This window comes from Fukomys damarensis, unplaced genomic scaffold (assembly GCF_012274545.1).
Source record: "Fukomys damarensis isolate Sample0158 unplaced genomic scaffold, DMR_v1.0_HiC HiC_scaffold_16, whole genome shotgun sequence".
NCBI classification, from domain to species: domain Eukaryota; kingdom Metazoa; phylum Chordata; class Mammalia; order Rodentia; family Bathyergidae; genus Fukomys; species Fukomys damarensis.
The window spans coordinates 44,985,505-45,010,037 of NW_022900928.1; the positions used below are offsets into that span (position 1 = coordinate 44,985,505).

General features: G+C 42.6%; 1 protein-coding gene across 1 annotated transcript; it reads left to right on the top strand.

The window, feature by feature from the left end:
- Nucleotides 1–10,263: 10,263 nt before the first annotated feature.
- Izumo1r (IZUMO1 receptor, JUNO) lies at nucleotides 10,264–13,734 on the top strand. Its single transcript, XM_010633666.1, has 5 exons — nucleotides 10,264–10,315; nucleotides 11,538–11,677; nucleotides 12,350–12,538; nucleotides 13,018–13,153; nucleotides 13,313–13,734. The coding sequence occupies exons 2-5, from the start codon at nucleotides 11,540–11,542 to the stop codon at nucleotides 13,579–13,581; spliced, it is 732 nt and encodes a 243-aa protein (XP_010631968.1). The 5' UTR covers nucleotides 10,264–10,315; nucleotides 11,538–11,539; the 3' UTR covers nucleotides 13,582–13,734.
- The last annotated feature ends 10,799 nt before the right edge of the window (nucleotides 13,735–24,533 follow it).

A 24,533-nucleotide genomic window follows, 5' to 3' on the forward strand; every position in this document is an offset into this window, starting at 1 on the left:
ATTATGAGGGAAAGCAAAAGCCCAGGGAAATAAAGAAAACCACACAGCCAGAGGCATGGGCTCAGCATTCAACTAGTGCATATGTATAAATAAAGCAGGAAGATTGGCCTGTCTAACACAAAAGTTGATGCCCCATCCTCTGTACTAGTGTGTAAGATGTGTGCCACTGGGGCATCAGGTAAGATGAGGAGGAATAGGGTGGTGCAGCTGCCTGGCAGAGTGGAATGCCAGGCTTTCCCTACCAGCACCAATTAGTTAGCATGAGATTTCATTTCAGTAAGAAGGTTGTCATCTAGAAAGTGTTTTGTAAGGCCTGCCCTATACCAGGTTGCCTCCTAAGTACGTAAAAAGTTTATGAACTACTTGCATTGATGAAGACATATTAACATAAAGATGGAATTTATACCAGTGTCTGAAAGCCAACTGTTCACAATATCATAGAATCTAGGTTCACAAAGAAATGGAAAGACAGGATGAAGGGAGGGCAGGGGTAAGGGGAAAAAATGAGAATCAAGACTTGTCATGTAGAGGTACAAGATCCCAACAATGAATGTAACTGTACCATATCCCTAAAATGTACCAATAAACTCAATTAAAGCTGAAAAAAAAAAAGAATTGGAAAGACAGATGTCAACCAAAATGGTTAAGTAGGAAGCTCCAAGAATCTGTTCTTTCATTGAAATAAGCATTAAGCATGCAAAAATGGTCAGAATCAACTATTTTGTAACTTGGGAATCTAATTTTAAACACAGAGCTAGGGGAAGATTTAATGAAGAAGTGGTTGAATTTTGGTAAGAAATTGCATGGTATTTTTACCTACTCACTTACTCTTCCACATTCTGAAACTTGGTAATAACAGTTATGGTGGCTCATATTCCTGTAGTGAAGCTTGCTGGTTGCCAGAGGCAGTGATAGGGATATTATTATCAATTAATTATGTTTGTATACTCTGATCTTACAGCCTGGAAAAATTGGCTTTCCCCAAGGCTTGCCTTTGTTTTACCCCACTTTGAATTCTCTCAGAGATAGAGGCCTCTTGGGCAAGTGATGGTCAAAAACATTTAAAGGAACTATATACTGCTGACAGCCTCTTGGGCAAAGGAACCATAGAATAAGGTAAGCTGCAGACAGATCAAATGCCTAGGAATGAGGAGGCTAAATAGGAAAATCCATGAGGTAGTAGGGACTTTGAAGGATTGCTGGGTACATCAGGGAATACAAAGAACCTATGCCTGCCCGGTTCTGAATAAGTCCTCAGAAAGACCAAGGATCATTCACTGCTTACATTCCTGGGGGATTTGGGGGCTCCACATAAAAAGGAAGTGGTGTTAAGACACAGTTGTAAGTGGTTTGCTAAGCATTGAACTGCTCCAACACAGAAGCAATTTTCAAAGACGGCAAATTCCACAAAATATATTTTATTTTATTTTTAGTTCCAGGCATTTAAGGACATAATTCTTAAGTCACAGATTAACTGAAAGGATAATGTACAGGAGATTAGTATGACCACATAAGAAAAGCACATTTGCAAAGAAGACTCGTAAAACAGTTTGGAAATTTTACCAAACAAATGTATGCCTACAGTCCATAGCAAACAACAGCAAATCATGGGAAGTAGGAAGTAGGAAGGAGAGTCTTATTTCTAAAGTTACAAGCATGCAGGAAATTATGAGTTTATGAAGATGCAAACAGACAGGGAAGTATGGTCCATTTGCAGGAAAGTAAACAAACATAAACTGACAGAAACATCCCCTGAAGAAGCCCAGGTATTAAGCTTACCAGACAAAGGATTTAAATAACCTGCCTTAAACATGCTCAAATAATTAAACTATGAAAAAAAACTGGAAGAAGCCACAGTATTATATCTCAATAAATACAGAACATCGTTACAAAATAATATAAAAGAGAACAAAACAGAAATTCTGGAGCTGAAGAATACAATAAGTAAAATGAAAAATTCACTGGACAGGTTCAATGGTAGAGGTGAGTCAGCAGAAAAGTCAGTAACTTCAGTTTCTGAAGTTTAAAATTATCTGGTCAGAGTACTAGAAAAGATAAAGAAGAAAAGTTAACAGAATCAAAGGGATGTGAAATATGTTTAAATATATAGAAGAGTAAATATAGAGAGAATCAAAATGGCACACAAAAAAATTGTAAAAGAACTGAGAGATCCTCTGACTCATTTGCTGATTTGCCTTTCACTGGAATTTGATATGTAGCCTATGGGCAAACAAAGCTCTTTTGAAGAAATTTAGCCCACACAAGATTTTTTAAACAAAAATATAAACAAATGTAAAGTATTATCTAAGTAAGAGGCATGACCTATATAGCTCAATATCTTCTGGACACCTGCCTACTGTTGCTGCTTTGACACTGATGCCATGCTGTTTAGCAGACTAGCATCTCCCTGAGTGTGACTGTCATGGCATGATGTTGATGCAGTCAAATATGCCTGGAAACAGGTAGTGTTTTTAGTGGAGTTAAAGAAATATCTTTCCCGTAGTACTCCTCGGGGTCTATAAGCTTCTTTTTGTATACTCAGTCCTCAGGAGATACTGAAGCATGAATATCTCCCACACTTTTTGGATATGCAAAATTCTGTTAGTTTAGAGGCTGGATCTTCAGCAAGCATCCTTTAGAGAATGGTACAAGAAAGAGTTAAGCAAAAATAGAAGTATTTTAAACACCAGTTTCTTTATGATCATAGTTGGGGTGGTGTCATTTAGAGTTGCTCTGTGATATTGCCTGAGTGGAATACTTGGCCTAGTGCCTGTCACATGGCAAGTCTTTAATACTTTGTGGGTTTTATAAGATTATTTTTTCTGCAGTTCTGGGAATCAAACTGAGGGTCTCACACATGTAAACCATGCTGTCTACCACTGAGCTCTACCCCTAGCCTAAATAAGTGCCAAGGAAGAATCTAACAGGTTTTTTTTTTTCCTGTTTAATGTAGAATATGGAGAATATAGACTTTAGTCAGACAGACTTGGACCTAAATCTTTGTTCCACTGCTTGCCACTGATTATGGACTTTAATTAAAGATACACAAATCGCCATTTGAATAAATACTGAGACAATAGCCTAGATGAGTTGATACATAAAACTCAATGTCACTGTTCACCCCTGGTCAACTTGGAACACACACACATCTCCTTACACCATATTTATTCAAATAAAGACAACAGGAATATTTCCATCTATCATAACATAACTACCCTTTGTATAGCTGGAAACATGCCAATCCCTTCTCCAGGAGAGTAGGCAGGTCTTCAGGTGATACCTGCTCTTTTTCTTTTGATATCTTGTAGTTTTTAAGTACTATGATAAAATCTTAACTATTATTAATATATCTGATCTTTGATGATGAGTAAAAATAAGCAATTTAACCTTTTCAAGGTCAACTGTTAAGGTTTAAAATAGATACACAACTGTTGCTTGATCATCCATTCAACTAGCAATTAGTTGTGTCAATCAATATAAACTATGTTGCACACATGCATAACATTCACAGATGATGCAATCTTGTCCCTTAACTAGAAGATTGAGATGATGTCTGTCAAGTATTTTAGACAGGATGTGGAAGAGAGTAAACACTTGAGAAATCTTTGTCATGTTTCTTAAGAAGCCTTCCTGACATGGATGAGGCACAGCTCTTGTAACAACCACAGTCATATCCAAGTCCCTTCACTCCACACAAGTTGCCCTTTCATCCTTCAGTAGAAACAGTCCCAGGAAACTTCTTCCAGATTCAGAGAGAGCACCTTGTCAGGGAATTTGGGGAAGCTATAAACTTTCCATATTTCTGTGTGTAAGTACAATTCTTTGTCTTTAAGGGTAATATTATGATGACTCAATTATTCCTCTTAAGTCCTGGTGTCCTTGGCAACTATACATTTCACAGACTTTAACTGAAAAGAAATAAAATAGAAGCATCAACTCAAATATGAGAAGATACATAGAAAGTTAAAACCTACTTTTTATAAACTGGAGCCATTATATCCACAGTCATTATTATTTTCCAGAGATTTAAGTTTTATACAACAGAAAGCAATTCAAAAGCTTCCCATAATGTTACATTTCACTGGCTTATAATAGAGGTCACTGAGCAATCACAAAATTCACTTCTAGATATGACAACTTTTATTGTGTTACAAGGCAATTTATCCATGATCTCTTGGAAAACTGATTTTCTTATATTCTTTCCTTTGTAATCAGAAGGGCAGATTCAAATATTTACCACATGAAGTTTATTTATTTTCTACCATTTTCTTCCCATAAACCAAAAAATACATTATTGACCTTCCAACCCTTTTGTAGGATTTCTCATGTTTTTCTGTAAAAGACAAAGATATAAGACTAAATCATCTAGAAAGATGAATATCTTATTTTTTGTCTGTGAAATATGATCTATCACCAATTCCATTCTTCAAACTTGAAATTGTATATGTGCCTAAGAGAAAAACAATTCACCAATCACATTTGCCAACACTTTTGGCTCTAGCCCTGTGGGGAGTCAGGAAGACGACCTTAACAAGTGCTTCTAGGCCATATCAATATCATCTAGTATTAGATGAGAAGGAAACGAAGGCAGAAATATTTTTTTAAAGGCAGTAATAAGTAGGATTGCACATCACATGTATGTAATACTTATAACTGTGCCTATAAACAAAAATTTAGGTTTCCCAGAATTTTTGCTAGCATGTTTCTAGGTAAAAATGAGGAACAGAAGAGAATTGTTTTTATAAAAAAAAATCATTTGTTCCTTTACAAATGCCTACTGAGTACCACCCATGTGAAACTGACAAAAACAATTCCACTGGACTAGGAGTAGGCAGCTAGTGGGGAGCATACAAATCAGCAGGCACCTCTAGAATAATGCAGCCAATGTGAAGGGAAGAGCTACTGATGAGTGTGTGCCCTGTCTGAACACACTTTATTTATTTTTTTTTAACACACTTTAAATGCTAAATACACTAGACTAGCAGGATGGGCCATTATCTATAAACTGAAATATGAGGATAGAACAGTGCCTATGAATTTCAAAAAACTGTGTTCCACTACAGGTTCAGACCCTGTGATCTGTCACCCGAGTCACATCCCATTCACTCACTCATTTATTCTAACATGCAGAGGCCCTTCTGTGCACCATACACAGTGTTAAAGGCTGCTTACAGAAGGATAAGATAAAGTCCTCACCCTCAAGAATCTCAGAGTCTAACAAGGGTCCAGAAAATATACACTGCAATATATACCACTGCAATAGATGTAATGCTGAAAAAGAAGTACAGAAAACCATGGAGTCTATAGAAATGACCCTAAGAGAGGAAGGGCAAGGCGGGTTCTGAAATGTGGTACCTGAATAGAGCCCTAAAGGAAGAACAGCCCAGAGAAAACACAGGGTAAGCTCTTCCTGGCAAATGGAGCTATGGGTGTAAAGATAAAGAGTACGTTGGAGAGGTTTCTGTAGTACCAATGGTTGGACCGTGAAGAGCCTGGTATGTCATGTTAAATGTTCGCATAAGCAGGGAGAGGAAGAGAAATCCAGAATGAGTTCAAGCCCTCAAGGAGACTGAGAAAGAGTAAGCTGAGATGTAGGAGGAAGACCAGGGTAACATGAGCCTTGAAAATCAAGGGATAGGCAAGTATCAAGAAAGCAGAGCACAGGGACACCTTGGTCAGAGGCAGCTGAGCTGTCACACAGGCTATGGACAGACCTTGTGCACTGGATCAAACAATCTGGAGGTAGCTTCTGAATTTGGCAAGAGAGGATTTCATAGAATAGTAGTTGGAAGCTGGGTAGCAGTGGTTAAAAAATATTAGGTGACACAGAGGGATCACTATAAATAGTCACAGGTCTCTAGGAAATATATAGAGAAAGACAGTTTAATACCTGGCCAAGGTCAGTTCGAGAGAGGGATGTGGGTCAGACTGAAAATGCATTGAAAACTGTTACATACGATAAAACTGAACTTTTCTAGTAGGCCCCCACAGCAGCCTGGTGAATTTATTAACGGGACATTAGCAACAGGGAAAATATGATGAAGATAGAAGTCATCAAGCACTCGAAGAAAAATGAGCCAGAGAATAAAGATATTTGTTCTTTGTGGTATAGCTTCCTCCTGTCTCTAATTTTCATCTAATCTCTTTCGCTCCGAACTTTGGTATTTTTCTATCTGTACTCCTTTACCGTGAACTCTTCAATACCAGATATACTTCACACTCATTTCCTTGTTGCGATTAGATCTAAAACATGTCCTTCTTCAAGTGGTGACCACAGGCTCCAGCATTAACACACTGAAATCTTACAGAAATCCTCAAGGCATGAAGATGTTCCCATCTGAAAAGGTGGAGCAAGAGAGAAAATTGCAACGGTGAGGCAATTCAGGGAGAGGTGTGAGAGAGAAAGGAGAGAGAAGAAAAGGGAGATGAGAGCAGGCACAGTCAAGGAGCAGGCAGGAGAGAAAAGGGAAAGAGGAAATGGAGAGAGGAGAAAGAATACAAGGAAGAAAAATAGGGGAGCAAAGACAGAAGGGAGAGGTTATTTTAGATGAGAAAGGAGAGGAAAGATACAGGAGGAAAAAGGAAGAAAGGAAAAGAACATTGAGGGAAAGAAAACGTTGAGTGAGATCAGGTTAAACTAAGGGACTATCTCAAGTGAAACATTTGAAAGAACTGCTGCTTTGTTCTCAGATTTTTTTTTTTTTTTCATCTTCCCAGCAAACACTCATGGACTCTGCTCTGTGCCTGGCTGTATACAGTTTCCTGGCAAAGTGAGGCTGTAGTGGGCATTTCCAAGGGCCGGATGGAGTGTAAGGATGTGGGTTATGGCAAGTGTAAAACCCTGAGAGAGAATCTTACCCGCCTTCAGGAGGGCCTGGCAAGTTTCCTGGAGGAGAGCTGTCCTTTCTGAGAGCCAAGAAGTCAATAGACACAGAGTGGCGAAGAGGGAAGAGCCCTGGCCGTTGAGCCACCTGTAAGAAGCAAGGCAGTTACAGAGTCAGAGTCAACAAATGCCTGCTGTGTAGACAAAAGAAAGGGCAATTGGTTGGAATGGAAATGTAAACAGAGACTAGACCAAAAAAGAACCACATAAATATAACAGTGAAATCCATTAATTTGTAAAACATGATCTTATAATTGTATTAAATTTGTAAAAGGTCCATGTACTATGTTAAGAATTTGAGATTTATATTTCTATGGTAACCATCTTTACATTTTAGAAAGAATCATTTTGGGAGAAAAGAAAGATTTCAAACAAATATTGAACTCTTGCTAATAATATGTATGCTTCAATTTAGAAAAAAAAATGTATACTAATGCCTAAAATTTACTTTGAAATGCATGTAAGATTGATTAACTGTTCAGTAGAAAGGCAGATAGTTCAGCATACAACAAAGCAAAGTTGTAAGAGTTAAATCAAGGTGGTAGGTATATGAATGCTCATTGTAAAATTCAGCTTTCCCAACTTTTAAAACTTTTCATAATAAAATACTGGAAAAAAAGCTGGGTGTGGTACACACACCTATAATCCCAGCACTCAAGAGGCTGAGGCAGGAGGATGGCTGAGAGTTTGAGACCAGCCTGGGTACATAGTGAGCTCCACGTCAGTCTCAACTACATAGTGAGACCTTGTCTCAAAAAACCAACAAAAAAAATTCTGCAAAATTAGTTTATTCTGGCTGCATGGATATAGTTTTAGGAAGGAGCAAGGTGGCCATTTAGAAGGTTGTTGCAGTAACTGAGGCAAGAGCAGATCATGACACCTACAGTAAGTAAGCGGAGAGGCAGTGGTAATATTTCCTGGTTTGCAGAAACATTCAAAAGCCAGGCATGGTGGCACATACCTGTAGTCCAAACTACTTGGGAGGCTGAGACAGAAGGATTACTTGAGCCCAGGAGTCTGAAACTAGCCTGGGCAAAATAGTGAGACCCCCCCCATCCCACCACCACTACCACAAAAAAGAGTCAGACTGCTAACCAACAGTTTTGTCATTTGGGTGGACATAGAGGGGAGGAAAAATGAAGATCTTCTGTTTCACTGCCAGAGTTACAGACTGATAAGCAGTGGATGATCACTGATTTTTTGGATGAGAAGGATTCAGAAGACTAAAAACTCTAAGCCACTGATGAATCTTCAGCTGGTCCTGGACTTGAGATTCTCTCCAAGAGGGTCCTGGGGCTAGTTCTCTGGTTCCTTAGACTATCCTTGAACTCGGTGGCTTCAGCCTCCCAGTTGTGCTCATGAAGAGGAGAGGGGGTGAATCTTCAGTGCCCGCATTCCCAGTGGCCCCAACCAGAGATGAAGCTGGACTCTTTCATCCACTGCTGTACCACCTCGCCCTGCTTCAGTGTCCTGAGCACTGCTGCACCTCGTCCCCTGATGATTTCAGTGTTCTGTTGTGTTGGTTTTTGTTTTAGAATGAAATCATTTTAGATCTCCTGCTTCAAATGACCCATTCACACCCAGCTCTGATTTACCAGCTTGCAGTCAGGAAACAGATTTCTCTGGAAGACTCAGTCACACTAAGGTAAAATGAGCTTTGCTCAAAGGCCTCCAACTGCCTCTCTAAGAAGCAGATGCTGCCAGCCGGCCTGAGGGTTCTGAGAGGCCGCCTCGACCCTCCTCCCTCCTCCTTCCTCCCTCCTCCCTCCACCTGCAGCTGCGAGGCCTGTAATTCTGGCTCATTTCCTACAGCTTTGTCCTAGAGACCATTACAAGCGCCTCCTCCATATGAAGGACAGTTTTCTCAGTAATTACCTTCGTGATTCATTTCTGGGTTTCTGCCTTTGCAAGAAATGTCCATGGCCATTTTAAACTGGATATTTAACTGCAAACCTCTTACATCTTCAAGGCTTAGAATATTCTGACTGTTTGTGAGGATGTAGCTAGAACATGATGATCTGCTTCGCCCTCTTTGGTAGGTGCTTTGTGAAGAGACCTATGCTGGAGAAAAGCCATTACCCTTCAATGTCTGACCCTAAAGAAGACACACCCACCTCTGATTAAGGCAGGTCATGGATGCTCAGCTGGTAACTATCAGTGTTCCCAAATGAGCCAACATACATCTTCCAACACACACACACACACACACACACACACACACAATCTGTCTGTGGCATTTAACTTTTACAAAGCAGTATCCCTCAGATGGTTCAGTTCTGGTTGTCTCCTCATCATCTGATATGGACTCATGTATGCATACGTAGGTTCTGACACTAGCTCTGCAACTCCTAGCTGAGCCTCAGCTTCCCCATAGGAGAGGGTGTTCACTCTGGACATTGCTGCAAATAGGAAGTCAGACAGTGTACAGACGGCATGAACCCAGTGCCTGGTGCTTGGTGGCGCTCAGTACTCAAGATCTGTGATTACCCAGGTGTGGAACATAACATTTTCCAACATAATGACTGATGCATGTCTTGGACATTGTGTGGTTGAACATCAAAGTATATTTTCTTCAAAGTGCTTCTGGTATTTTGCTTTAACTTCTTCTGTATCAAAAAAACCTCAGTGACTTCAGTTACTTCTCCTTAGAAGAAGAAATATGAGAAATAAGCAAAAATATGGGCTCCATTTCAGTGGAATACTTGTAGAGTAGTATTTCACAGGCCAACAGTCGCTATGTGCTAATGGAGGATGTCTTGTGGCTTGTGAAGGAGGTTTCTTTGTTTTGGTTTTTGACAGTGAAATTTTTGTGTCCCCAAGACCACACATCATCTTTGTACCCTGTGTGCTTCTTGGTCCCCTCTGCAGCAGGAACCTGGCTCCTGTAGGCTGAGAGGACACAGGTACTCAAGCACCAGGTGACTAAGCTGAGGAAGGGGCAGGTACAGCTTTGGAACAGAACAGGGGAAGAAGAGAGAGGGGAAGGCTGCAGAAAAGAAGACCAAGAACTAAAACCTTGGATACTTAACTCTGTCAGGGGTTTGCCAACTCCTCTGTGTGAACTTTTTCTTTTCCTCGACAGTTTAACAGCTCCCTTGACAGATGGAGAAACTGATGCTTAGAAACTTTAACTTCCTCAAAGTCATCCAGCTGGTGAGGCAGCACCAAAAGCTGAACTCAGTAGCTGACTACAGGACCCTATAATTCTCACTCTGCAGACTTTCTTCTCCAATGAAGCAGGCCCTCTCAGATCCCAGAGAGGCCAACAGAGCCAAAGAGGCTGCTCAGCTGGAGCCACCTACCGTCTGCCTTGCACCTGGACCTTGTAGAACCTGGACTAGCAATAAATAGCAGCTGGTGGTTTCCCCTTGTCCTGGCCTCACTCCTGTCTCTGGGGGTGAAGGAAGCCCTTGGAGGACTTCTGCACCAAAAGTGAGTATGAAAAAGTACTAGAAAGGACAGTGTCTTTCCTCTTTTCACCTGACTCTTAAAAAGCAAAAACAAAAAACCTCAATGGTAGTAGCCAAGCTTAGAAATGGTGCTGTGGATAGAGAGCAGCATGTGGTTAGACTGAAGGATAGTGTCCAGAGGTAGGGGCTGTGGCCCCATCCCCAGGAGGTCTGGGACTCTAAACTCATGCTAGTCTGCAAGTGTTCAGTTTTATTGTAATGGGCCCAAGGGGACAGAAGAGCCATGGGCTCCTGGGAAGTGAAGATTGAGGAGTTTCTTTTCTAGGAGTTGGTTGACTAAAGGTAGGTGCTCTGCTGGTTTTCAAGGTCATTGGGAAGATTCTCTCTTTCCATTCCTTTCATTGCCAGTACAAACCAGAACAGAATAGGAGATACTGCACTCAACAAACAGCAAGAGAAAGCCCAGCCTCAGTGCTTTGCTGGGACTGGGGCTTGGGTTTAGACATTAAGCTCCATACATCTTAATGCTGAGAGTGCCCCACCTGTGAGGGCCCATCCAACACTCAAACTTCTGCTCAGGATTGGCTTGAGATGACTTGAAACCAGTGGAAGCAGAGCTAGTAGTCTAGGAAAGATCTCTAACTAAAGGGAGCCAGGTTGGGGACAAGCTCTTCTGAGGACTTTATGGTCTTTGTTTGGAACCCTCTTGGGGGCTGGAATTAGAGCTGACATTAGGTGGGCTGACACTGGTCATACCACCCCATCCCATTTCACTTTTTGGTCCTATGGGAGATCTGGTTATGGAGTATTTGTTCAGGAACTAAGCCAGTATTGGGGGATCTGCTGTGGGCAAGGACTAGTGCTCTGAATTCCCAGTCCAAATGCTACTGAGTGAGAAAGGCTGGATCTATGAGTAGAGAAGAGCTACGAAGAGTTTCTCAGAAAGGATAGAACTAAGATTCCCTGACCTCCTTCTTAGGACTCACCGCTCACACTCTCTGAGCTTCAGTTTGTGCAGTTGTACAGTGGTCAGGGGTGGAGTGTCAGACCTCAAAGGATTATTCTACCTGCCCTGATAGTCCATGGTGCTGCCACAGACAGAGGGTCCTGGGTACAGCTAGAGTGTGGTAGCCACTTAAAGGAGGCTTGGAGCACATCCTGTCCCTTCAGGGACTCTTATGGTGGAGGAAGTAGATAAGGTTCCTCTCTATCACATGAGCAGCACTGTGTCTCCTCCACAGCAGGCATGGCACAGGGATGGCAGCTCCTGCTAGGGCTGTGGATAGCCATGCCCACCTGGGCTGGGGACAAGCTGCTCAATGTCTGCATGAACGCCAGGCACCACAAGAGAGAACCTGGCCCAGAAGATAAGCTCTTTGTGCAGGTACAGAAGCTAGACTTGGCCCAGGGGCTAGTGTGGGGCTTTTTTTTTTTCCCCCTGGCAAATCAGGGAAGCAACACAAATGCCAAAGTGGTCTCTGGACCACTGATCATTTGGTGCCTTGGGTGAGAAGTATCCCAAATTCTCACCAATGAGCTGCTCTAGCCATTTGAGAGGCCAGATGGCAGTTCCAAAGACCCACTGTCAGATTAACACAGAGCTGGAGAAATCCCCTATGGATAGGCCTGGGAAACAGAATGACTTCCACCAAACTCCCAAAGGCAATCAACAGGAATGTGGGAGGAGGAGCTCACATTTTGCCTATCAGTCCTTCCAAAACAATGCAATCCTAGATTCCCCATGTCTCACAGGGGCGCTTCTATACTTTCTTTCCCCACAAAGACCTCTGTGGCCTCTTATGACTGAGACCCCAAAAGCTGTGTTCATAGAGGACAGCAGCAGTCTGTGGCAGAAAAGTCAGTGTGCAGGTGCCTCTTGCCCTATGGGTGAACACTGATAGATCACCATGATTCCTCCTCCACAGGAGGGTGCTTACCCCAGTGTGGTCAGGCTTCCTCCTAAGGGACGTGTTCACTCTGCCACCCTCCTGCCCTAGACACTCATTAAGCCTGCCTCTTACTCTTCAAGCCTATTGCTTTTTCCCTCCACCTTCAGTGTATCCCTTGGAAGGACAATGCTTGCTGCACAGCCACCACAAGTTGGCAAGCCCACCTCACAGAGTCACAGCTCCACAACTTCAGCTTGATTCACTGTGGATTGCTGACCCCAAGCTGTCAGAATCACTTCATCCAGGCCACCTGCTTCTACGAGTGTTCCCCTAACCTGGGACCTTGGATCCAGCCGGTAAGAAGGCAGGAGGCTGATCCATGCACTATTTTGTTACTTAGAGTGAGGGGCTTCAACTTAATCACATGCTGGTGTTTCCAGGAGGGACTGGAGGTGCTGCTCTATATTGACAAGAGCAGAACCAGAGGCCTCTCTTGGAGAAAAGGATGGAGGGGAAGCATCATCTGGCCTGGGAGCATGGCACGGAGGGGACTGGTCAGATGAGAACAATAGGATGAGGGATTACTGCCACAGGAGGCTTGGTGGAATTAGACAGACCTGAGCTTGAATTTCATCTTCTCTTCCCAGCTGTGCAGCCTGAGACAAACTATTTTGCCACTTGATCTCATTGTTCTTGTCTGTAAATTAATGATAGATAGAGATTTTATAAGGGATGAGGTACACATGGTACCTGGCACAAGTATCATTGTAGCTATTAGCAGTCTTCAAATTGCCTTGTCGCTAATGTCCTTGTCTCTTACTATGTCTGCACTCAGGTGGGCTCCAAGGGTCGAGAGGAACGAGTTTTGGGTGTGCCACTCTGCCGGGAGGACTGTGAGCAGTGGTGGGCTGACTGCAGCAGTTCTTACACTTGCAAATCCAACTGGCACGGAGGCTGGGACTGGAGTCAAGGTAAGTGGCACAACAAGGCCCGGGAGGAAGGAGGGGGCATTGGAGTCCCCAGCCTGGGTGCAGATGCAACCCTCTCTCTGCTGTCCCTAGGTAAATGATAGGTACATGGGTGAGGGCCACTGAGGAGTGAAGCTCTAGCTGCACTGTTAACCCCCACAGGGAAAAGCCGCTGCCCAGCAGGGGCCCTTTGCCATCCTTTCCCAGCTTACTTCCCCACCCCGGCCGACCTATGTGAGAAGATCTGGAGCAACTCCTTCAAGGCAAGCCCTGAGCACAGGAATAGTGGGCGTTGTCTCCAGAAGTGGTTTGAGCCTGACCAGGGCAACCCCAATGTAGCTGTGGCCCGCCGTTTTGCCAGCCCTGCCCCAGCCTGGGCGTGCTCCTATACCCTCATGACCTTCTGTCTGTTCCTGTGGTTCTTCTCCTGATGGCCCCTTCTTCTCCCACTTGCCTATCTTGCTCCTGCCAGCTATGGGCCAGGCCATGACCACCACCTTGCTAGTAGCAGGGAGGATTGAGGCCATACTGGTTAGTGCCTGCAGCCCCCACCTCTCCCTGGGAAGGAGCTGGGGACCAGAACTACAGTGACCCCACTCCTTGCCTTTAGCAATGGGGTCCATGGTGGGACTCCAAGAGTCCTACCTTCTTGTCCTGTCCACACCACCCCTTCCATGGGAAAGCAGATGGTGGCAGCCTGGTCTTCCATCTTAGCATTTTGCTTCCAATAAAATGACGGTGGACCTGTCCTCTCTGTGTGTCACTCTGCCCCAGCCTCATGGACACAAAAAGGGAGCCAGCCTTCCTGCTGCACTGAAGTCTCAGAGTTAGGATGTTCCTTAAGAATTATTAATTTCTTAACATCCACCACCTATCCTCATAACACCTCTGATGGGATTACTTTCATACTCCCCTCTCCATAAGTGAGTCACCATAACAAAGACGGAGGCTGAGGGATGGGGTCACCCAGACCATTGACTCAATTTTGGATATCAAAATTGAGGCAGCTACCTCGAATGTTTTCAGTGTTCCCCTTCTTCCTTTTATCCCCTTTTTTTCACTCTCAGAATCACAACATATTGGTCTAGAATTCTAATCCAGCATTTCCACTTTTTATGTAACTACTGGCAACTCCACTGACCTTTAGATAAGGCTGTTGATTTTTCTCTCAGCTGAGAGGAATGAGGTTGTTGAATCAGATCATCAAAGTTATAGAAAAGAAAAAGGAAAAAGCTAGAGCCCTTGTTTGCTACCATACAGTATGTGCTTCTGAGGCAATGCCATATCCCCCAGAAGGAAGCAGAAACATCCAACTGAACTGGAAAGGGGTATGAGTTCAAGCCTCTTCTGTGAATGGCCTGGCAGCTGGCCCACCCACTAGGAACTTGATGGATCCTGGAGCTCGGCCCCTCCCTGCAATAGACATTGCTTTCCTTATGATATTGTCTGTGAAGAAGGTTCTAGTACCTAAATTGGCTGGCTTTTCAAACAAGTGCTCATTCTTGTCAGACATTAGCAAACTGCTCATCAAATGAACTCAGCCTCCACTCTTTCTGAGCTTATCTTGAACTTGCTCATTCACAGAGCTAGCCTTGTCACAGATTTGTCACACTACAATCACAGAGCTATGTATGGTGCTCAAGACACAGAGAAGGAGAAAAGAGGGCAGTGATGTGGGGACAAATCTCTTCTCAGGAAGTCTGCAAGAAATTTCAACATTGCCAGGGTTGGGGTCCTGAGAGGAACTCACTAAAGGCTTGAGCCCAGTGTAGGAGGGCATTCACGGAGAGTAGGGAGGGGATGATGATCAAACCCCAAGTGAGCCTTGAGGTGCCAACCATAAGCAGCAGGACCTTCAAATTTAATCTCAGCTACTCAGGTGGCTGAGGCAGGAGGACCACAAGTTCAAGGACAGCCGGGACAACTTTGGAGACCACACCTCAAAGAAAAAAAAACAAAAAAACAAAGCAAAACAAAAAAACAAAAACAAAAGAAAAGAAAAAAGAAACAATAGTGGCTTGAAAAATATGGGTAAAGAAGGTCTCTTCGGAAACAAGGACTAAATGAAGTATTTATCTAGTTTAATAAAGTTGAGAGTTTAATGACTTTTTAAAAAGCATTTTGGAACATAAATATTAAAAAGTAGCCAAAATAAATTAAAAATTGGGGTAAACAAAGCAAGTTCTGGGAGCGCTAATAGTTTTTGATATTTATTGATCATTTGCCACACACCCAAGGCCTGCCTCTAAGTGCGTACGTAACATGTGTTAGGTAATTCTTTGATTGTCATAAAAGTCTTGGCAGGTACTCTTATTATCCCTGTTTTTTCAAATTAGAACATAAATATAAGTAGGTTTGAACCTAGAAAACTCTGATCCCACAGCTCCAGCTCATAGGGTTGCATTGAAGAACCTGGTAGGTAGTTACATGGGACTGAGGCAGTTACGGGCGTGTAGGGTAGGAGGGAGGACTGGCTCCTCCCAGAACAGATCATAAGCAGGAGGGAGATGGAGCTGTACTCCTTCATGTTGTTGGCAGGGGTGGAGTAAACCATCAGAATTGCTTTCAGTCAAAACAATTTATGCACATGGCTAAAAGTCCGAGGATCCTAAGCCCAAGCCTAACAGTAAGCCAACCCCTCCAACTCCAAGGTCCTCACCCAGATGCACACACCTCCAGCCATTTCTGCACTTAGCTAGAAACAAGTACAAAGAATGGCTTATCTTTTTTGCTGCACAGACTATTTTTTTGCTCTCTGTTCTGTCAAGAGTTTCTCTTCTTAATCTTCCAATCTTTTTAATTTTGGCAATCTACTTTTAATTTCCAGGAGGCTCTTTTTATTCCCTTGTTTTTCACAGCCCACTGTTTTTGGTTTTATGGGAGTAATATCTTCTCACATCTCACCAAAGATCTAATTAGAATTATTTTTCAAAAGCTGTTTCTAGTCTCTGAATGATGTTTCCTCCAAGGTCACTCTGTTCTGTTCTGACTGTCTCCCGTGTGCTGCTGGGTTTTGCTAGTCTGGTGACTTTGGCTGTCTGTCCATATTTAATAGTGAGGGGCTGGTTTGACATTTCTAGCTGCCTTTTCCTTCCATGTTTGCCTACGGAGTATTCCTCTCCCTCAGTATAAAGCTGCTGGTGTTGGAGAGTTTCTGGGCATGAGGAGGGCTTGCTAACTAAATTCTACTTCAAAGGATGGAAATGAAGAAGACTCCCAAACAAGAGAACACAAAGGCTGTTTATTCCGAGCGTGCTGTAATAACAGAGTCAGCCACTGTGCCTTGCATTTTGGCAGAGACTCAAAGATAGGCAGAACAGTGGAAAAGCTTTGGAGAGGGAGAGAGGGAAGTCCTTGGGTCTTCCCTAGATAGGGCTGATGGCAGGGAAAACAGCAGGTGGGTGAAAGCAATGCATCTGAGATGACTAGCCAGGGGACCATTTGGCTTTCTCCAGTTTGTCCTAAATTGAACCAGCATAAAAAACTAGGAAAGCTGGAAGTTATTAATCAAGTCCATGTTGTTTGGGACTGATTGTTACAGGGGTTACTGGATGGTTTCCTGGGCTACTTGATAGAGATGGTGGCCTAGACATTCTATAAGTCTAGCTATAGATAGTGTGGGTGGCTTCTAGGCTGGTTACTATAGTTGGATATCTGGTTTTATATTTGGCCTGACCATTGTCCATTTGTATACTTGGCTTCTCAAGACTGAGTTGACAAGAATATCTTGGGTGTGAGGGGCTTTCTTCTCATCTGCCAGAATAAAGTATGATTCTGTTTGTAATCCTGACACTCATGTGAAACTCTGGCACTATTCAGAATTTGATTCAATTTTTTAAAGAAGGCTTCATCCAACTTCCATGGATAAATAATGGAGGATTACCTGAGCTCTGATTTGAGCGAAGAACATGGTGAGATGAGTGCATACGTTTCCTCCCTGTTTCCCAGGCCTGCCAAATCTGTACCCAGAGCATCTCAGAGGTTGTGCCTGACAGAGCAGTTCCATCTTCCACCTCAGCTGCCTCCTACACTTCCTCTAGCCTCCCCTGCCCTCTTTGATTGCTTTCCAATGCTATTTTCTAAATATTTGTTTAAACCTTTGTATCTGGCGATTTTGTTCATATGCTCTTGGTAGAGGATTAGTTGGAAATAAACAATCATTTTAGTGGAATTCCAGGCATTCATTCTGCCCTCTGTAACCAGCAGCTGCAGATTTTTTAAAGATCCAATTGTATAAAGAATAAATTTAAAGAGGGACAAATCAAAGACAAGGTGACCAAGGGCAATGTGTAGAGTGAATTTTCAGGAGAGAAGTAAAATATGAAGGCAAGTGTCAACTTAATTTTAAGTAACTTTCTAGGAATCATAAGGTCTGGTTATAGTAGAGGCAGTGGCCCAGAAAAGGGCAGACTCAGGAACTATTAAGAAGGCAGAATTTGTAAAAATTTGGACCATAATTTTACATGCAACGCCACAAAAATAGGTATTCAATGAAATGTGTGGAAGACAAAACTATTACCAAAACTTTAACTGCTTTGGATGACGTCATGATGCCTCTTCTAGTTCCAAGAGGTCCTGTCGCTAGCCTGGACTGTCCTAGGTCTTGAGGGGAAGAGGAGAAGCTGGAGGCTGCTCCTTCTACTGGATACAACCTAGTCACTTTTCCATGTTGGGAGCATCCAAACTCACTCAGGCTCTTCTCAGAGAATACTGGGAAGTCCTACATGGCAGATGAAAAATGAAAACAAAAGTTGCTCTCTTTTATATGCTGCCTTTAATTTAAGGTACCTTTTTGAGGAATGTTCCTCAGCAAACCCCTCCCTGAGCGCAGAAGTGGCTATAGCCTGGCATTCACGCACAGCATCCTTGCTCCCAGACCGCTCTGGCTGCCTCCAAAATGAGTACTGAGCCCCGTTACCTTCCCCCACTAATGCTCCCACAGAAGTGACTGGTTCCTTAGGGGCTTCCTAATGTTTTTGCTATTGAAGAGCACAGATATGGAGATTATTCTGGGGACCCAGGATGGCATCTTATACATCAGATCATTTTCCCAGCCCCAGACCTTGAGATGGCTTGAATGTTCAGGGCCCCTTTCACCCTAAAGGGGCCCTCTCCCTGCCAACACTAGCAGTTGTTTCCATTGTATCTCCTTCCCTCTGTTCTGCTCACATCTATCCTCAGATCTATTTTCCTATAGGATCAGCAATTACCTTTGGTAGTGCTTTGCCACAAATGAATAGAGTAGAAAAATCTGCAGAAGGAGGAGGGTTTCCCAGGGAGGAGGGACGGATGAGGAGCTGTGAGGTGCTGGTGGGATATCATTATGGAGATGTCGATCTGATGATCTGACAGTTCACCTGTAGTACAGGAGAAAGGTCTAGGCCAGAGATAAGAACTGTAGACCCCCTTTTCCTATAAGTGTTGTTTGGTGCTGTGGAACTTAGTAGTTCTCTAAGAAAAATGTGGAAAGAAAAATGAGAAGATTGTAGAAAATCTCTCCTCCTTACTTGTAGCTAGTAGAGACAGGGAAAGAGAAACCAAGTGTAAAGAGGAAGGCAGAAAGCTGTATTTCAGAAGCACGAGAAAAGATTCCGAATTGCCATCCACATATCAGTTACAGTGGTACCTCGGGTTCATGAACATAATTCTTTCCACAGTGGCAAGCCAAATTGGATAACAAAATCGAATCTCCTCATGAGATCAACATTGAACCTAACTGCTGAATTTGATTCAGATCTTACCAATTCAGTTTGCAACTACAATTGAGAAAAGAACTGAGTTCCTTAACCAAGACATCACTATAATTTATAAATAGTATTTTTATTAGTGAATGTTTGCAGTACATAATGATTGTATTTATAATGGGGAGTTGATACATGTACATACATGTCTTAATTCCTTCTTTATCCCTCTCCTCCCCTTCTGCTCCTTTCAACTTAGTTACTACATTGGACATGAGCTGGTCCTGGGGACTGAAAGACTGAATATATAAACAATAGCCCAGCTTTACATAAATCTACAACCAGGCCAGGAAGGCAATCTACTACCTATGGCAACCAATCCAAGATGCCAAAGAATAACCCCTAAAACAACTGATTCAAAATGGCCAGAAACTGATTAGTAACTGCTAACTTTCCTATTTTAGGCTCCTGCACCCAATTTAAGACCAACTGGGAAAAGCCAAATCTGGAATGCCCTGCTTCTAAATAGCTCACTTTTCACTTTCCCTGACAATAGCCTCCTTTTAGGAAGACCAAAAGCACTTCCCTCTCTTCCAGTCTGAAACTCTGCCAAAATACAAGTGATAGTGGTTTTCTCATTAGAACACACTATGAATAAAAAGTCTTTGCTTGTTCTCATTTGGATGGTCTTCAATCCGTCTCCACAAGATATAATAATGAATGAGGCAAGCATAATTTCTGTCCTAGGGAAGCTGATTTTGTAATGACTGATACAGCAAAAATCTAAGTAAACAAAAATTATAAAAACTATAAATAAGATCATTGTTAGAAAAGAAACACAAGAAACTCAGTGGGGTGAGGAGGTAGCTAGTTTAGATGAGACAGATACATTAAAGAAGTGGGTAAGCCAGGCATGGTGGCGCAAGCCTGTAATCCCAGCATTCAGGAGGCTGAGGCAGGAGAATCACTGTGAGTTCAAGGCCAACCTGGGCTACATAGTGAGTTCCAGGTCAGTCTCAACTACATAGTGAGATCCTATCTCAAAAAAAACAAAAAAAAAAGAAGTAGGAAAACTAAGGGATTATTTTCAAGATGGAGGAACATGTCTGCAGGACAAATGGAAAGTACTAGTAGAGATGAAGTTCAAAGAAGACAGAAAGATGAGTTCAGGGGCAGGCGATCCAGGGCTGAGCACAAAGCAGTGGACAGTGGATGCATTTTTCATTGAAACCAGAGAAGACATAAAATGCTAAAAAAACGTAATCTCAGGATTAAACTGTTTCGCATATAAACTCTTGATTCAGTTAACAATGGGGCTGTGCCACCTGCTGGGAGCTCAGAGCCCAGCCCTCTCGGCCCAGGGGAGCATTCTGTGTGGTCCGGGCAGCTGCTCTTGAAGGTCAGTTTCCAAGCTCATGGCCCAGATAGCCTGTCTATCCCTAGCCATATGGTAAGTGTAAAATTTTCAGAGGACCAAAATCCCCTCAAGGATGAGACTCAAATGGAACAGGATTGTTTTCGGGGTCAGGACATTTTATAAATAGAGACTAAAAGTTGAAAACAGCAGTAAAAAAGGAAACAATACTTAAATCATTTCCGCCTTTTCTGAGCTCTGCATCTGCCTACGGAGAGGGGCTGCAGCTCTAGATCCCACAACAGACACTGATTATGAAGCCGATGGGCTCAGGGCTTCCAGCTGCTTCACTACTTAACAGGGTGTGATTATACTCCCAGCTTTGGGAGGCAGAAGCAATTAACCCTGGGGTGGAATCCGGGCTTCAGGAAAGCACCCCGTAAGTCAGATCATAGGTCAGAACAAACAAGCAACTGAAAGGGACCCATTTCTCACTAATAGCTAAATTTAGTTTATCCTCCATGGATATAAATTTTGTGGTTACCCACTCCCGCCTCCCTACCTCCAGGAGCATTAGAATAGTCACAGAAAGACATTAAATACTATATGTTACTATGGTTTCATTATTAAGTAATTACCCAATTCTTAACCCATTTCCTAGCCCAGGGAGGCTCAGAGCTGGGAGGATGGACTGCTTCCCAATGTATTTTTTAATTTTACAGTTTTAATCAGCATTCTTTGGCTGACATATAGAACATGACATGAATTATTACCTAGAGAATAGAGCTCTGAAAAAATACAAAAAAGTTGGATTTGATGACGTAGAAAGGTGGCAGTGTGTGCCAGGCAAAGGGACTGCTACGTGGAAGAAGAGAAGAGGACGACTAGGAGGGAGAGCCACTTTCTCCTCCCTGTACTCCATAGCCAGCAGTAAGGAACACTTCTATATTTCATTGAGACTGTATTAATATTTTCAGAGCATAACTGAAGGACATGTTGCAGGCAATAGCAATTTTTCATACCGCATCCTGTCATGGATCCTAGATCCTGAGTCTGCTACAGTTTACTGAGGGTCTCCTGTGTGTTGAGTTCTATACTGGGATTTTCCATGCATGATGTTTCTTCCATCTTTACAACCACCTTCTGTGTTAGGAAACACATCAAGTCCAGCACATCTCTGCCTGAGCCCCCGAGTTTCTTTTACAGGGCAGGAGAGGATAGAAAATGAGATAAGCGGGGACAGACAAACCAGGACAAGATTCAGGTCAGATTTATTCATTGATGTAATTATGTGCTAAGTGCCTCCTTTCTCTCGCTCTCGAATGATACTTCTAATGTCCTACTAGGCGGGGAGAGAAAGCTAAGATATATGTGTATGGGAGGCCTATATTATTATTTCCCCAAATGGACCACTATTCCAGTGACACCCTCATTACCTTGCGGTCTGCAATGAAGTGGTTTCCTCAGCCTGGAGAATGAGCTCTGATGAACACTTTATTTTGTTTTCTCACCTTTTTGTTGGTGGATTATGAGATGTTTTAAGCTCCTCCTTACTGCCAAAAGCCACTGGGTGTCAGAGCAGAATGATGGAACAAAATTGATCGCTTCACCCTATATGCAGCTCTTATTCTCTGAATAATAAAATAAAGCCAGGAACTTCAAGATAGGCCAGTCCTTAACTTCCTTCTCCATTCCTCTCTGTCTTCTCATTTTAAGGCCTCAAATATCCTTCTTTGACCCTCTCTTCAAAATACTGTATCCTCAAACAGATCCAGCAAGGACCCAAAGACCCCGGAGGGGGTCTCTTCAGCTGCCTGCCTTCCTGAGATCACCCCGCGGGTGCGCGACTTCCCGGACTGTGCAACAACAGACACAGTAAGGAAGGTAGCTGCGCAGGCACCCTTGAAACACCCCATGACCTCCCCCCCCATTCTCAAACCTCCTGATTGGGCCAGTCCTTAGACCAACTCTGCAGAGGCATAGGTTCCCATGAAGGGTAGTTTTCTGAGCTCCCAACTTTGAACATCTTTAAAGAAAGGGCAGGGGAAATCTGTAATAGAACTGAGTGGAGTTCAACCCTGAGGGTAGGGAAACTCAAATTAGGCCTTGTGGACTGTGTTCAGTCTCAGTTGTGGGGAACTGCCATTGGCTAGCTGAGACCAAGGGATTCAGCTCTGCATATGGCTGTACATGTGGTATAATATGAGAACAGAGACAGTCCAAAAGAGGCCCTTCAAATTCTTTTTTTCTCTCTCTTTTTTCTTTTCCTCATTCCACCCTAAAATTTCTTTCTTTTTTCTGTCCTCTCTCTCGAACTTCGTCTCTTGCTCCACCATATTTTCCCTCATCTCCCTTTGTATTCCGGCTCCTTGTAAGACTTGAATAGGCTAAAGTGACTCCATGCTAATAGGACAGACTGTCATGCTTCTTCATATGCTAATTGCTACCTTGGTTAACAGCCCACCCAGGGGCAAGTGGTTTGACAAAAGGTGACCATAGAACATTTCCTGCATAAGATAAGCAATGTGTTTGCAGTCTTGTTCTGTGAATTCTCTGACTCTTTGTTTAGTAAAATCTTATAAAAAGTACCTCAGCCCCTGAGCAGTTGCCTCTCTGAGCCACCTGGCTCTGGGAGTGCCATCTGGCCAGACTAATAAAAGTCTATTTACCATCTAGCCTGGTGTGTTCCTTCCTGGGTTTCTCGGTTCTCCATCGTGTTCCCGGAGCCTCGCTGGGTGTTAGGGCCCAGCCTCGTGGAGGCCTTTCAGCTGTTCACTCTCGGTGAAGTGGAAGTGAGACTTTAGGTCTTACATCCTGCCCTAACTCAGACTTCTTCTTTTATTTTTTCTTTTTAGGAGGGGTTTCTCTTTATGTTCTTTTCTCCAGTCATTTTACCTCACTCATGGCTCTGTACCTTCAAGGGAAGGCAAGTGCCTGTTATTGTTAAGGGGATATATTCTTGTCCTTATTCCTGCACTCTCTCTATCCCCCCTGAAGTTAATAGCTTTGTAAAGATAGTAAGGTAATTCTACATCCTCTGGATTCACTTCAAACCTGCTCTAATTCTTTCACTTATCTAATCCTCTCATTCTAAGTCTAACCCCCCATCCTAAATGGTAAAGATGCTATATTGAAAAGCATATTCACTGCAAACATACTATGGGCTGCTTCTTGAAATTAATTTACTTCACATGAGTTAAAGGTGATACATTAATGACTACCACAAGTGGTCAGTTTGCAAGCTGTGCCTGATCCTATTGGGCTGCTGAATGTATCAATTGGGATAAAGGGTTGTGATTGATTTAAAGAGTTGTTTTCTCTGATATTATGAAAATGAGGATGTCTATGAGTCATTAGAAACTCAAAAGCTAAAACGCAACTATATTAGGAAGATTTAAGTAATACCCAGAAATTAAAGAAGGACAACCCAACAATAAAAATAAAAATGAGAAAACACTTAAGCAAGACACAAAAACAGATTTCCAGTTCACCAATGGCAAATAGTAGGACAAATGAGGATGAAAAGTCTGATAGTGAACCAACAGGACACCCTGGACTCATAGCACAGGAGGTAACAAAACAGATCAATCAGGCTCTAAAAAAATTCAAATCAGAAATAATTTCCCAGTTAACTAGAGAGATGATGAGCAAAATGGAAGTCATGATTCGAGACTCTAGAGCAGAAACTGACAAAAAAAAATAGATGAGCTCAAGACCATGATAGAAGCCATGAAGACTCAGCATAAGAAAGAAATGGAAACAATGAATGCCCAACAGAGGAAAGAAATGGAATCCATAAAACAGATTCAAACAGATATCCAGATTAAAAACTCTATTGAAAGTGTACACAACAGAATAAAAGATTGCGAAGATAGAATTTCAGATATAGAAGCTAGGATCGCAGTCAGTGACCGTGAAAAAAGAGGTCTCTTAAAACAGTAAGGGATCATGAGAAATCAATCCAACAACTCCTAGACAATACAAAGAAAAATAACATAAGACTGATAGAAATTCATGAAAAAACAGGAGAAAACGCAAATGACATAAAAAAGCTCTTCACAGAATTAATGACAGAAAACTTCCCAAACAGAAGGGAGGAATTAGACATACAGATAAGTGAGGCATATAGAACCCCAAATAGCCACGATCAAAGAAAATCTACACCTGGACATATAATAATCAAGATTCCAGAAATCCAACAGAAAAACAAAATACTACAAGCAGTAAGAGAAAAGAAACAAATCACATGCAAAGGAAAGCCCATTAGAATCACAGCAGACTTTTCAACACAAACCCTTAGGTCAAGGAGAGCCTGGAGTGAGGTATTCCAAGTCCTAAAAGAAAAGAA